The sequence below is a fragment of the Hermetia illucens genome, chromosome 1, assembly GCF_905115235.1.
Source record: "Hermetia illucens chromosome 1, iHerIll2.2.curated.20191125, whole genome shotgun sequence".
Taxonomy (NCBI): Eukaryota; Metazoa; Arthropoda; class Insecta; order Diptera; family Stratiomyidae; genus Hermetia; species Hermetia illucens.
Genome location: NC_051849.1, coordinates 47,862,947 through 47,877,858, shown reverse-complemented (window position 1 = coordinate 47,877,858; position 14,912 = coordinate 47,862,947). Strand labels below are relative to the sequence as shown.

Below are 14,912 nucleotides of genomic sequence, written 5' to 3'. Positions count from 1 at the left end.
TGCACCAAAAACCAACCCACCAACAACATCAAACCGCACTTGTCAAACGACGATGATGAAATCTGCGCATAGTTGTTGGCACCCAACAGAGCCAATTTCAGCTTACAAAACTGCTCCGCTCGAAACGTCTCACCATAGCATCAAAGCCCTTACTGTATAAGGCTATGATCTTGACAGTCCTCATGTATTCCTTAGAGGGCGTTCGAGAAAAAATTCACCGAAGAATTTTTGGCCCCCTACATAGCGACGAAATCTATGAGCGATACCATGACTATCAGGTTGTGGATAAAATCCGGCTCAATAGGTTACGATGATGATCCAGTCCGTCCAGTCTATAAGGGCAATATCTATGGTAGCAAAAGAAGATGAGGCAGACCCTGCCTGAGATGGAGCGATGGCGTAGGTCGGGACGCCAGACAGCTCTTAGGGATATCGAATTGGTGGACTTCGGCGCAATACCGAGATGTCTGCAGTTCCTTATTAAGGCATGCCTAGGCTGGGTACCGGTTGTTGCGCCATTGATGATGAAGGCCTGAAATAGGAATTAAGACAGTGAAGGAGAAGAAGAAAATACTGTTCCAGTTAATAGCATATAAAGCTGTTTTACCAATGCAGAAATTGCCTTTGTTAAAGCCTGAGAGAGAGAAAGGATTGAAGAGAGGTTTAGCGGGGGATGCCCAATTTTGGATTTTATGTAAGAGGAAGCACAGCGAAATACCGATATAAGAGAGAAAATCAGGAAATTATTCTGTCCATACTGGGAATTCCGTTAAAAGTGTTTGCCAATATTGAAGTTTATTTAGGAGCCCTTTATTCCTTATACTCCTACCCTCAGATTATTCAGTAACATCCAAAACAACGGAGCAGTTAGGGATCCTCTTAAGAAGTGTGATACACCTTCGAAATTAAAAACGAGGGCATATCGTGAAGTACGCCGCTCTCAACCAAGAGGGTCTTTAGAGCAGAATGTGATACGATTAATTTTTGAAGTTAATACATACATAAATATGACATATCTTATATTCACGATCAACGCTGCGATTATTATTTAACCATCAAGTTGCTTGGCGCACAAAAAATATACCAAATCCAGCGCTTAGGATCTAATCTGAAATGGCCGCCACATGCCAGCTTCAAATCAGCAGCTTTCAGGAGGAAACATTATATCGGAATACATGCAATGAAAAACAAATGTCCTAAATGGGTGCACATATTGTACTGTTCAAGTTCACCTTCTAACCACCGTAAAATACAGGTATTTTATCGTCATACACTGAACTCATAACGAGCTCATTCCATCACAAAATCTCTTGAAAAATTCAGTGAGTACAATATCAAGGTCCTCGCTACACTCCGGCCAGAATGGCTTGGAAATGGCTTCTATTTTTTCCCCATCATGCAATTTAGTAATAAGGATTATTATGCCGTGCTCAGGAACGCACATACACAGTACACTCCTGTCTCGAAAACGACTCCAATGTATCCTTAAAATAGTAATACGACCACTTGCATAAAGAGTTGCGTGATGTGTGTTTGCAAGAAATGTGTCGGAAGCACACACAAGAGTGGACATTAATTCGGAAATTTATTAATTAAAGGAAAACTAGAAACTATCCCTGACCAGCTTTAAAGTGAACGTTCGATTCTATGTGCGTCCTTAAATTAAAGAAAAAAAGAAAGTAATAATTTTCCCCAATTGTTTTGTATTCTTTGATGACAGTTCTTGTCAGATGGATCCAGGTTCGCCTTCAGCCAAGATGAGGGATTCCCCGGGAAGGAATTATTCATAAAAATACCAATCAGATCGGAAACGAAATTGCGAATCTTTTTCTTCCTTGAAACTTTTGTTACGGTTGTTAGGCCTATCATTTGCCTTACATGAATTAGGCATGACTGACGCAGGACTACATGCTTGATCTGAGGTCCCTTCCGTTTGTATAATGAATGGAACATAAATCACTCCTTGTTCGACGTCGTGGATACGGAAATGCGAATCGTCATGGTTCATTGACCGTAGTTACAAATTTATAGAAGAATGAGATTTTCGGTAATTTGGCCAGGGAAGTATCTTTCTTGCTCCCAAAGGAAGGAAACGGGATTCAGTGAGGCTACTGTTCCAAATGATGGGAGAACGTGTGTTCAAAATGAGTTGAAGAAGTTCATAATTCTGTGTTTTTTATGTTTTTGACCTTGTTACGTAGTGAACCATGTATTAAAGAGGAGAAGTTCTAGGATATTCGTTATTGCGAATAGCGCCCAATGTGGGGCAAATGTAATAGACTAATTGGCTCCAAACTTTCGTCTGCAGCGGCCTTCAAGCCTCCAGTTCCCTAGGGCAACAGCTCTGAAAGGATATCGTTGGCTTCCTCGTTTTCAGCATGGAACCAACTAATAGGACGGGTTGCGATATTAGGCTTAGCATATCATTCTTGGAAGAAACTAAAGATACGTATTAACGTGCTCTGGTTTAAATAAATTGTCTATTTGAATCAATTGAAGTATTTCTTCCTGTATCTATGTAAGTAATACTCACTTTAATTTACTTTTGAATATGTTTATATCTAGATTTATGGAGCCGGATACAAAAACCATCTCGACGCCGATTTTCCTCATGATTTGGGAACGGTCAGTGAGAGTCATCAGGATCCCAACAAGCTGCGTAGAAGTAAAGATTCCATTCGCCGAGAAAGTTGGAGCGGCGAAAATAATCGCAAAAGCAGTGGTAGTGCTAGAAACCAATAGTTGGCAGTTCGAAGAATAGATAACGGTTAGCAACAAAAATATGAAAAGAACTAGGCGGAAGATCCATTTGGAAATAATCATTTCAAAGAAGGGAGATGTTTCAGATATCCTTCGAAACGTATAGGCGGATTCGGAACTCACGGACTTGGGTGATCGTGTGAGTCGCATGAGGCGAACATAGAAAGAAGATCGATCTGATGTTGAAATTAAGTGAATCCAACGAAAAGTTTAATTATAAAGCTGCTGCGGCAAAGCGGAGAAAATGCCTGGGGAATAAGTTGAAGTTAGAGTCAAAAAGGAGGAAATGATTATCGAATGCATTTCGTGGTCAAGATATCTGACCCGCTCTGAGGGAGCAAATCAATCTTAACAATATAGGACAAGATGCCATAAAGAGGATCAGAAAAGTATATGGAGATACAGAGTCTATTATTCTTAGTTTACCGGTAGAAACAGCATTTCAATTGGTTATTGTAAGCAAAGTAAGAATAGGCTGGGTTATGTGCTGAATTGAGGATTAGGAATCTCTAAAGTAATATGATTTGCGGTGTTCATCCAGGACAAAGGCAACTCATCAGACGCTGCCTCACCTTTGTTAATGCTGTCGCCATTAAGCCGATGGTGGACTACGGAATCCCTCGATTCTTAAACAATATTTTAGCTTAGCCTCGGCCGGCTTAGGCGGTGTTGCCTTCATTATAATTCATACCTATGTCGTGTTTTTGAATTAATATAAGGGAAGAAATAGCAACCTGTAACCACGACGTTCACGCTACTCGCAGGGACGTGGTGAGGCAGCCTCTGATGACTTGCCTCAGCCCTAGATGAAGGGAAATAATCATTAAATTATTAATTAAATAGATGGCGGACTAGAAATCCCCTTATTCTGAAAGAAAAAAGAAGACTTTTCCAACGTTTTGAATTTGGCCACTTTCTAGCAGCATGCATCATCACCATCAATGGCACAACAACCGGTATCCGGTCTAGGCCTGCCTAAATAAGGAACTCCAGACACCCCGGTTTTACGCCGACGTCCACCAATTCGATATCCCTAAAAGCTGTCTGGGGTCCTGACCTACGCCATTGCTCCATCTCAGGCAGGGTCTGCCTCGTCTTCTTTTTCTACCATAGATATTGCCCTTATAGAGTTTCCGGGCTGGATCATTCTCATCCATACGGATTAAGTGATCCACCCACCGCAACCTGTTGAGCCGGATGTTATCCACACCCAGACGGTCATGGTATCGCTCATAGATTTCGTCGTTATGTAGGCTACGGAATCGTCCATCCTCATGTAGGGGGCCAAAGATTCTTCAGAGGATTCTTCTCTCGAACGTGGCCAAGAGTTCGCAGTTTTTTTTTTTGCTAAGCTACCCAAGTCTCCGAGGAATACATAAGGACTGGCAATATCATAGTCTTTTACAGTAAGAGTTTTGACCCTATGGTGACACGTTTCGAGCGAAACAGTTTTTCTAAGCTGAAATAGGCTCTGTTGGCTGCCGACAAGTGTGCGCGTCTCAAAGTTGTAGTCTCCTATCTTTATTCTTCCCGTTGGACCAGGGCGGGTTGATGTTGTTGGTGGGTTGGTTTTTGGTGCTGACGCTATCTGCTCGATCTGGATGCAGGCAATTTGTACGTCTCGGGTTGCTCCCCCCCTAATATCAATATCGCCAGCGTGAGCCATTAGTTGGGTGGACTTAAAGAGGATGGTGCTTCTCGCATTTACGTCTGCATCGCGCATCACTTTCTCCAGGACCAGGTTGAAGAGGATGTATGATAGGGCAGGCATACCCTTGCCGTGGACCGTTGTTGATGTTAAATGGTCTTGAGAATGATCCCTCTGCTTTCATCTAGCCTCGCACATTGGTCAGGGTCAGCCTAGTCAGTCTTATCAATTTCGTTGGGATACCGAATTCTCTCATGGCCGTGTACAGTTTTACCGTGGCTATGCTATCATAGGCGGCTTTAAAGTTGATGAAAAGATGGTGCAACTGATGTCCATATTCCAACAGTTTTTCCATCCCTTGCCGCAGAAAGAAAATCTGATCTGTTGCTGATTTTCCTGGAGTGAAGCCTCTTTGGTATGGGCCAATGATGTTCTGACCGTATGGGGCTATCCGGCCTAACAAGATAGCGGAGAATATCTTATAGATAGTACTCAGTCACGTGATACCTCTATAATTGCTTCACTGTGTGATATCTCCCTTTTTATGTATGAGACAGATAGTGCCTCTTTGCCAGTCTTCAGGCATTGATTCGCTATGCCACACCTTGAGCACAAGTTGATGAACCACTTGGTGTAATTGGTCGCCTCCATATTTAACCAATTCGGCTGTAATTCCATCGGCTCCTGCGACTTATGATTTTTAAGTCGATGAATTGCACGGACTGTTTCTTCTATACTTGGTGGTGGCAGCATTTGTCCGTCGTCCTCAGCTGACAGGACCTGCAACTCGCCTGTCCTGGTTGTTCAGTTGTACATCAAAGTATTCAATCCATCGCTCCAATATGCCCATTCTGCCGGAAATCACATTTCCATCTTTGTCTCGGCAGGATGAACATCGAGGTGTGTAAGGTGATAAAAATTGCGTGCCTGGTGAGGTTGCTCCTGTACTTTTCGAGTTCACACCCCTGTTGGTTCTCCTAGGCTTCCTTTTTCCGTCTGTGAAGTCGCTTCTCCGCTCGCCGGAGTTCGTGATAAGTTTCCGCGCGTATCAGCGTTCTTTGAGACTGCAACATTACTCGGTATGCAGCATTTTCCGCTCCGTTACTAGCTTGCATTCATCATCAAACCAGCCGTTACGACTTTTTTTGCCGCTGGGGCCAAGTATGTTTGTGGTTGTATTTATGATAACGTTCTTCAGGTGATTGTGAAGATCTTTTGTTGATGCTTCATCGCCCTTTGGTTATGAATATGCGCACCCTATTTAGTAAATTTGTATTCGTTTAATATAAGGATTTGATTTTTTTGTGCTGTGCCAGCGTGAACAGAGAGTGTACCTGGCGTGCTCTATGCATGAGGGGCACTCCGGAGAAATTAATAGCTAATATCAGAGCGGTACACGATGGTGCAAAATGTCATCTACTGGATCGAGGTAAAATCTCAGAGGAATTTTAGTTCCAAAGCGGATTCCGGGAGGGTTGCATCTTGTCACCGATATTAGTTGTTCTTGTTGTTGAAGATGTCCTTGAGGATGTCTTGTCCTGTGGGGTTGGAGGATCTATTGGATCATGATATTTTTCCTCAAACACCTCAACTACGATGATGATATCAGGTGCCTGGTATCGTTGTCAAATAACTCTGAGTTTGGAAAGAGGGGTTACGCCATGCAGTGAAGTCCACTTTGCCAAGATGACTGACAAATCGGTATTCCCTAGAATATATGGCGCCGAACACTGGAAGAAAAGTGCGGGGGTCTCGGGAAGTCTTAAAGGGAGTGGAAGCGCATTTCGACGAACCATCAATGTGTCCGGATAGCTGAGTGGTTAGAGCGCAAGGCTGTCGTACGGATGGTCGCGGTTCAAATCTCACTGGTGGCAGTAGAATTTGTATCGTGATTTGACGTTGGACACCAGTCGACTCAGCTGTGAATGAGTACCTGAGTCAAATCAGGGTAATAATCTCGGGCGAACGCAATGCTGACCACATTGCCTCCTAGTGTACCGTTACGGTCTTGAATGAAGTGCTCTAACACACTTCAAGGCCCTGATCCAACATGGATTGTTGCGCCAACGATTATTATTATTATTATTATCAATGTAGGCGCTATATGCCATTAAGGGTGAATCCCAGCCATATATCGGAGCCAGATTGAACTTCGCAAATTGTCGAGAAATGCGCCGAGATACAATTTTAGAATCCCAGCACAATTTGATGATTACAATAGTTGTATCGTGTGATCTACACTTTTTTTTAGGTTTACGATGAGGTCCTTCGAGCCCTAGGACATGGCAAGTAGGTTCAATGAATGTTATTATCTTTCCCTCTATCACTGGTTGTAAATGCAGTTCTCATTCTGATTAGTCATCGCATATCTCCTAATGGGGAGAATATTTTAGGCGTGTAAAACGAAGAAGCGAAGAATTTTAGTCGATGGCGTACCGAATTTCATGTTGTTGGAGGTACTACCAGTGACAGGACCTTCTTTACTGTTTTGTTGAAAATTTAAAAATGCTCTCAGCATTATTCGTGGCTGAGGGGAAATAACAATAGTGTATGTTGATGTTGACGTTGAGCCGGCATGGAATTTTAAGTTCAGGGCATGGACCGGGAATGAGATTAGCGAAACCGAGATCGGCTGATTAGAGGGACAGCTGATGAACTGAACCGGTTGGAGCATTAACAGGTTTAAGTGAATTTTTTTTTTTTTGATTATTCACTCTATGGTTTTAATATTACTTGGGAGAAAATTATTGGAAAAAAAATGTACTCACCAGAGCTTTGGGTGAGGTAGTTTTTGTGTTTTTTTTCTTCTATTCACTCATTTTTTTATCAGGAATGGTTCCTTTTATTTTATTCATTTGTATTAAAAACAGTTATTTTATTTTTCCATTTAAATATTTTTTTATAACTTACCCATACTGAGTTCTTATACTTTATATTATTTTGAGATTAAAATTGCATCACTATTTATTTAGTTATTTATCGCATGAACATAATTTTGTGTATTAACTAATTCTTGCTTCAATTTGAGGACTCACTTTTTCCCTTTCCCTCCTTAACTCTTATTACAAAAGGGACATTCTCCAATATAATGGCCTGACGATGTCAAGGCAGGGCGACAACCTCAGGGGCCGCGCCACACAAACATCTCAGGCAAGGGAAACATCGGTCGAGGATGTGATCCGTTGTGGATCCTCCTTTTTGATCGCGGCACTCAGGTCTGAAGTTTTACGGTTCCACGCGCGGTCGAGTCGTCTTTTTTTTATATTTCAGTTCCAGATTTAGATCGCGTGTTGTTCATGTCGATATTTTCAGGAACCGGTTCGGACACACGCACGTAAATTTTTGCGAAAACGGCACATGAGGGATCGAAGTCCCCAAAGGATATGTTACTATTATGAACAAACGAAACTGATGCTTTGAAACATTTTATTTCGACATCATATATATTTGCTAAACCTAAACCCCTCCTCAATCCCTACCAAGTTCCATTCGAATCTTCCATTTATCGAAATATTGCTGGAGATCTTCTCTCTGTTAACCCGTTCAGAATGGTATCGCGAAATTAGCTGGTGTATTGACTCTTTGGAGAATCTATGGCTTGTCAATTCGGGTCGCGGCCTTCAGTAGTAACATTAAGGTAACAATGTTGATTAGCTCTTTTCGGCCAGTCAGGCAACATTATCGGTGCTAAATAGCAACACAACAAAAACATGCCAGTTGGTTTGTACTTGCCTTTATTTTCCGCGGAAACTTACCATGGTACGCGAACTGCTGTCAATGAGGTGACCGAAAAATTGCGCCTTAAGGCCTGACTCCACAGTGGTGCCATCAAGGGCAGAAAGGTGCGTTAGAGAATCGACTGTCAAGTGTTTTTGAAGGGTGAAGTTGTAAAGGTTCAAACAGCCTAATGGCGGAATGTGAACTTCTTCCAGCAGACGACAATCTGAAGGATCATCTCTGGAACGGAATTTTACTGTCCCTGATAAAGGTAGACATGAAGACCTCAGTATCAATGTTAGCAGGATACTGCTCCTTTTATTGAAAAGCATGATGGTCGTCTGGGTTATATGCAGCCATTACCAAGAAAATGAGATGGCGCTGCAAGTAGTTGCCCGGCCTCTTCTTGCCTACTTGTCTAGAAGGAAATATTGTACTTCCAAATGGTTTTCACCACTGGAGACTTTCTTAGATTTGCAAGGTGCACGCACAGACAGCAGGTAGTTGAAAAGGTGATTTTAGAAGATAGCAGGGCGAGGACGTGAGAGCTGTACAGGTAATACCTTCTTAGAAAAGCCTATCATATCATAAGATTCAACTTGTAATTCCTAATCTACTTTTATATTCCATGGCCATGATGACAGTTTACATTTGAAACAAAGTCGAAGTGTGGAGCGGCAATGTGCTTTTTGCTCGGGGAAGCCAAATGGTAGTCGCGAATACGGTGTCGGGTTGATTTTCACGGTTACCGCAGGGGTTGCTCTCTTGACCTGGGAGCCGGTTTCTGACAGAATTCTAACTGCCAAATTTCAGTCCAGATTATGGAGCATTACAATTGCATAATGCTAGGCACCAACGGAAACATCCGATGTAGTGGAGAAGGATGCTTTCTATGAGTAATTAAACGCAATTCGGGGGAAACTTCCTAAAAGTTACATTGTGACCGTGCAGGGTGATTTGAATGCGAAGGTGGGATCTGACAACACCTTGCTGAGACATGTGGTGGCGACCGTAAGGTTGGTAGATTTTTGCAATTTCCACCGCCTCGTTATTGGTGGCACACTGTTCAACAACAGAGCTTGCCATAAGATCGGTTGGATCACCATCTGATGGTCACTTACGTTTGCTTACGTGTTGCATCCGAAACTTCTGGCACGGTTGGGGAGCTGTAACGCCTTAAGTTGAAAATCGACCGCTTCTACGACCGTCGCTCGACAGTGGGAGAGCTATATTGCTGGGGGAGCAGTAGATATACTGAGTAACACTCCTGAGCATTGTCGCCATCAAAAATATTCTTTTCTTAGGTGCTCCAAAAGTCGTCGGCAACGTCCCGAAAGAGCGTCATGAGATCTGGCTGACTGTGGAGTCGTGGAAACGCATCGATGAGCGGAAGGGCTTAAAGACTCTACTGATCGCTGCGAGTGATGGTGAGCGTGACCCGCTTGAACTCAGATATTCAGCGAAATCCCGAGAAGTTCAACGTAGTGTACGCCGTGACAAAAGAGAATTAGCTATTGCACTGGTCAGGGAAGTGGAAAATGCTGCAGATCACAATGATTTCATCATAAAAAAGCTTGCATGCGAGCGTAAATCTTTCGATGGTCCTGTGAAGGACGTTAACGGTTGACTTCTCATCCACGATGATGAACAACTGAAGAGGTGGAAAGGACAATTCACTAGAGTCCTTAACCGTATAATAGCAGGTTAGGTTCCTCCTCTTCAGGATGAAATGGCTGACTGTTCCTCCAAGCGCCTGTCAATGCACTCAAACAGAGTAAAATTGTTGGGCTTGATGATCTCCCCGCAGAATTACCTATCGTTGCACCTGCAGTTACTGCAGATCTGCTGTGTCCACTCGTATGGAAATATTGGATATCCGGGATGTTTCCCAAAGAGTGGAAGAAGGGGATGATCGTTAAGATTCCAGAAAAAAAAAATAATCCGTTATGAATGTAACAATTAGAGGAATATCTGCGTGCTCCCTGCCGTCGGAAAGATAATAGATAAAACAATCCTGGAACGCATCAAAGAGCATCTCGCAAGCTTGATCGACAGAGAGCAGGTTGGTTTCCACTGCGGATCCTCCTGCATCGGCCATACGAACACCCTACGGATCATTTTGGAACAGTGGACGGAATTTCGAGCTTCGCTGCACCTGCTCATCAATTTCGAGAAAGCTTTCGAAAGCGTGAACAGGGAGTGTATCTAGAGTGCTCTACGTAGAATGGGCATTCCGGAGAAGCTAATAGCTATTATCAGGCGTAAAATCGCACTTGTTGCACCGAGGTAAAATTTTGGAGGATTTCGAAGTCCAAAGCATAGCCCATCAGGGTTGCATCCTGTCACCGATATTATCTGTTTTCGTTATCAGTGACGTTCGTTATGCTGTCCTGTCCGGAGGACCTGGAGGAACTCAATGGCCTATGTCATCTTTCCTCAAACACCTCGACTACGCTAATGACATCTGGTTGCTCTCTCACCGGGTCTTGGACCTTGGTCAAGTCTCTTTGGTTTTGGAACTAGTAGAGTCGGACTGAAGATAAACAGCAACAAAATCATGGTTCTCAGTTTGACGGGGCATCGCACTCTCTCTATCTGCATTAATGGGCAGAGCATCAAAAGCTTCGATCAATTTGTATAGCTAGGAAGCGTGGTTTCTGCTGATGGCGCCACCGAACTAGATGTTGCCCGACGCATTAACAGCGCTAGATCCGCTTTCGCCGCCCTGTCAGGAAATGTAGTTCTCCGAACATTAAAATCAAGTCGAGATTCTTTTGTGTGAGTGTTCTTCCTGTGTTGCTATATGGGAGTAGCACATGGAAAGTGAACTCCGCTGTTACCCAAAAGTTCCAAGCTTTCGTTCGTCAATAGATGTCTGCCCCGTATCATCGGAGAACGCTGGCCTGTCTTGGTCTTAAACGAAGAACTTGATCGGTACACTGGCCAGTCATACAGCCATACGGACTGTGATCGGTCGGCGGAAGTGGAAGTAGATAGATCACACATTAAGGAGGGGCGACAATTGCATTGCGAGCTATGCCATGCAGAGGAATCCACTCTCCAAAGATGGTCGACGAGTGGATCGCCCTAAGTGCACTTGGCGCAGAATAGTAGAGGAGGAGTGCGAGCGTCTTGGGAAGTCGTCGGGGGAGCTGGAGCGCATTTCAGGTAACCGCGAGCGATGGCGCGTAGATGTGGTTGACGCGTTTTACCCCACTAATGGGTGACAGGCAAACATTTATTTATAAATTAGAAAATTTAATAGCAATGAACACGGTTTCTCCAGCTTGACTATTTACTAATATTGACAAAAGTATCATGTTTGCACTTACCTGTTCTAAAATTGACTACAATGTCTATTAAGAAAATAGTATCACTGAGGCAGTTGAAGGCAATCCATCTTGTGCTTAAATCATCGTTGAAGAACGAAATCGCTACTGGCAGGATAATGAGGTTCGCTACTAGAAGAAGAAGCATGCAAAGATCCCAATAAAATCTAAAATGAGATAAAGAACCGAAGTTAGATTGACTGATTATATCTTTTTCAAATTTGGATCAAGATCACCGTGGAAGCTATGGTCATTGAAAAAACTGCATTTTGGTGGTGTCCTGACCCCATATGGTCGTAGAATTACTTACCTAAATGAGCTACATGGATGAATAACCCAATGACCAGATGTTTTCTGTCTAATACGTTCTTTAACTAGGGCCTTTCGGCTGCCAAATAATTTCATGGCCAGCCGATTGTCGGTCGGTTGGAACCATGATTGCAATTGATTCTTTAGAAAATTGGCAGAAATTTTCTCGGTTACGACCGGTATGGAAGGCATTGGCTCCTCTTTTGGAGTCCCGTAGAGTGATACGTCATCGAAATGCACCTAAAATAAAGGAAAAGGAGAAAGGAAAGAGGAGATATTTAAATCTTCTGTTGCGCGCTGTGAATGCGAAAGGAAAGAAACACAAATTGTATCTTGTGGGTGCATTAATGTGTGGAAAGAAAGAAAAGATGGTATTGTTTCGTTAAATCAAAATAAACCTTTGTTCTTGCCATTTCGTTTCCTGGATCGCATATTAGTAAGGCTTCATCGTCAATGGCTGTCACTAGTGAATCAGTGCATGTATTTTCCACGGACACCCGAAGATCACTCTCGTTGAAGTTAGAACAATATGAACATCTAACTGATTCTGAACTTGCTGTACCCAATAACCTGCAAGGAGAAATGAAAAGGACATTTTAATTTTCAGCAAACATGGGGACGAAAATTAAATTTAGAATTTATTTATGATCAAATGGAAAACGGAAGCAGATGGAAAGACACTAACACTCTCTTATTTTTGAGGGCATTGTTCAAATAGATACACAAAAAGACGAGTTCCTGCATGGCTCAAACTTTATCCTGTCTGAATACAGGACGTTGCAGGACTTGATTTATTTACAGCACTCCTGTGAAAAACTACACTGTAATGACATCAACTCAGACACGTTCTTTCAATTTGCACTTCCTGTTTCCCTGAGCTGAGTAGTTACCTCTAAACGAATAAAAACGTTCTTTGTGAACGGGGAACATCTTCTTCGCAGCACTAAGCCCGCGGTGGTAATACTACGAGAAAGATACTTTGCGCTTCTCGTCGTATTCTTTGTACCTACAAAAGTCAACATTTTCTTGGAGAGTATCAGACGGAGTTGTTCAAGTGCTTTTGCTTGAAACTTTAATCTTTCCGTGCTCAACATGGAGGCACCTGAGCTATAAGCAAGCAAGGGTTTTATCAGGCTAATGGCATTCCGAGCTTAACAGTCATTTTTTCACTGCGTGAAAATTCGTCTCACTTCATGGCGGACGACTCGCAAAATAATTGGAATATTTTATGGGCCTTAGCCAGAATGATGAATCAAAGCGCGAATAGTGTAAATGTTCGTATTTACTTAAATTTGGGGAACCTACTTTGCTGGGCAAATATTTTTTACTAATGAACTTAGAGCAGCAGTTTCGGTGGAATGTAATGATAACTTAAATGGTTGTAATTACAGTGAAATAGTTTATGTTATTTATGAGTCAACTACTTCTCCATCTGGAACTTTAGTAATATGGAAATGTACTGAAGGAGTCCACGACAGCGGAACTCTTGAAATTTGCCATGATGGAGAAAGTTGACCATTTACTTTAGAAGGAGCTGTTCTCATTGCTCTTTTTCAGCTTCCAGAGAGAAATATTCTGCAAGCTTAGGGTTAGCGTTTATTACACTTCACCAATTAAATGTAGGGTAGACAATATAATTAAGTTATCATCGGCAGATGCGGTCCTCTCCATGTTGCCCATGGGGAAGCGCCTCCACAAATTACATGTCCCAATCTCCTACTGAAAATCGTTCAGGGTTTGTTCCCTTAGAAGGATACAAGGGGTTACAGTTTACGTGCATCTTTAGATGTGATTGTAATACCCCCAGAAATGAAGGAAGAAGTACTCGAGATTTGCGGTAGGCTGGGAGACAACAAAGCGCCCGGCCCTGACGGCATACCAAACAAAGCCCATAAGCTGACCGTCAAGTCGAGGCCAGACATTTTCATAGAGTTGTTTGAAGCATACTTCGCGGATGGGATCTTTCCTGAGACATGGAAAAATCCAAGGTTGGTGTTGTTGCTTAAACCTGGTAAGCCTCCTGGTGAGCCATCTTCCTACAGGCCTATATGTGTATTGGACACTATGGGGAAAATGTTGGAGAGTAATCTACAACACGCTGTAGAAAGTTTCGCAGGCTTATCAGACCGACGATGCAGTTTCCGTACGGCCAAATCAACGATCGACGCCATCAAACTGGTCACTGTTTTAGCTGAAAATGCGATGCACGGAACGGGTGGCACTAGAAAATATTGTGCTGTGATTACCCTTGACGTGTAAAATGCGTTCAACTCTGCCAGTGTCAACCTTATAAGGAGGTCACTGGCGGCAATTGGTGTACCGAGTTAGTTAACTGCGCTAGCCGACAGCTACTCAACAGATAGAAGGTACGACACAGACAAGGGGACCAAAGAATACATTGTCTCCCTGTGTGTCCCACAGGGCTCTGTGATGAGACCGCTATTGTGGAACATCATGTATAATTATGTCCTCAATGTCGGAGTTGCTAGCGAGGTAACAAACCATAGTGGGTTACGCCGATGACATAGTGATGATTGTTGTTGCAAAAGATCTGGTGGATGTGGAATTGTAGCAATCACTGCTATAAAGAAGTAGCTGAAAGATACAGGTCTTGCATTGGCGTAGGATAAAAAAAAGGCGGTGCTTATCACGAAGCGGCGTGAGGAAACCACTGCCCGCATCAGAATGGAGAAGCATATCATCAATTCAAAGTCAGCATTTAAATATAATACTTTGGAGTGTTGATAGATGCGAGGCTGAATTTCAAACAGTACTTACAAAATGTTTGCACCAAGGCGTCCAATGTGGGTCATGCTAACAAGGCAAGGATGATGACAAATGTTGAAGGCCCGCGATGCACTCGTAGACTGCTTATAGCTAGAGTGGTGAGTTCCATACTGCGTTACGCTGCGCCAATTGGGTCAACTGCGTTGCATATCGCTCAAAAGATGAGCGCTGTGTATAGAAAGATCGCCCTAAGAGTGCGGTGTGTTTATAGAACCATCTCAACCGAAGAGGCCTAGGCAGTAGCCGAAATGCTGCCGATCGACATTTTGGCCGATAAGATGGCAAATGAAAAACGGCGAAAAGGAGGAATCCTTAAGCAGATGGCAGCAACGGTGGGAACAGGCAAAAAAGGGTCGATGGAC

The 14,912-nt window shown here is 43.0% G+C and overlaps 1 protein-coding gene across 8 annotated transcripts in view; it reads right to left on the bottom strand.

Annotated features, from left to right (window-relative positions):
- LOC119647771 (probable serine/threonine-protein kinase DDB_G0272282) overlaps window positions 1-14,912 on the bottom strand; it is a 498,077-nt gene that overhangs the window by 51,354 nt on the left and 431,811 nt on the right. For 5 of the 8 annotated variants that reach the window (XM_038049004.1, XM_038048957.1, XM_038048949.1 and 2 more), the window contains exons 3-5: window positions 12,162-12,333; window positions 11,765-12,003; window positions 11,458-11,621 (exon numbers count right to left, since the gene is read on the bottom strand). In XM_038049004.1, coding sequence (XP_037904932.1) covers window positions 11,458-11,621; window positions 11,765-12,003; window positions 12,162-12,333 — 575 coding nt within the window. The remainder of the gene's footprint in view (window positions 1-11,457; window positions 11,622-11,764; window positions 12,004-12,161; window positions 12,334-14,912) is intronic. The other 3 variants (XM_038048970.1, XM_038048964.1, XM_038048994.1) reach the window with 1 other exon arrangement.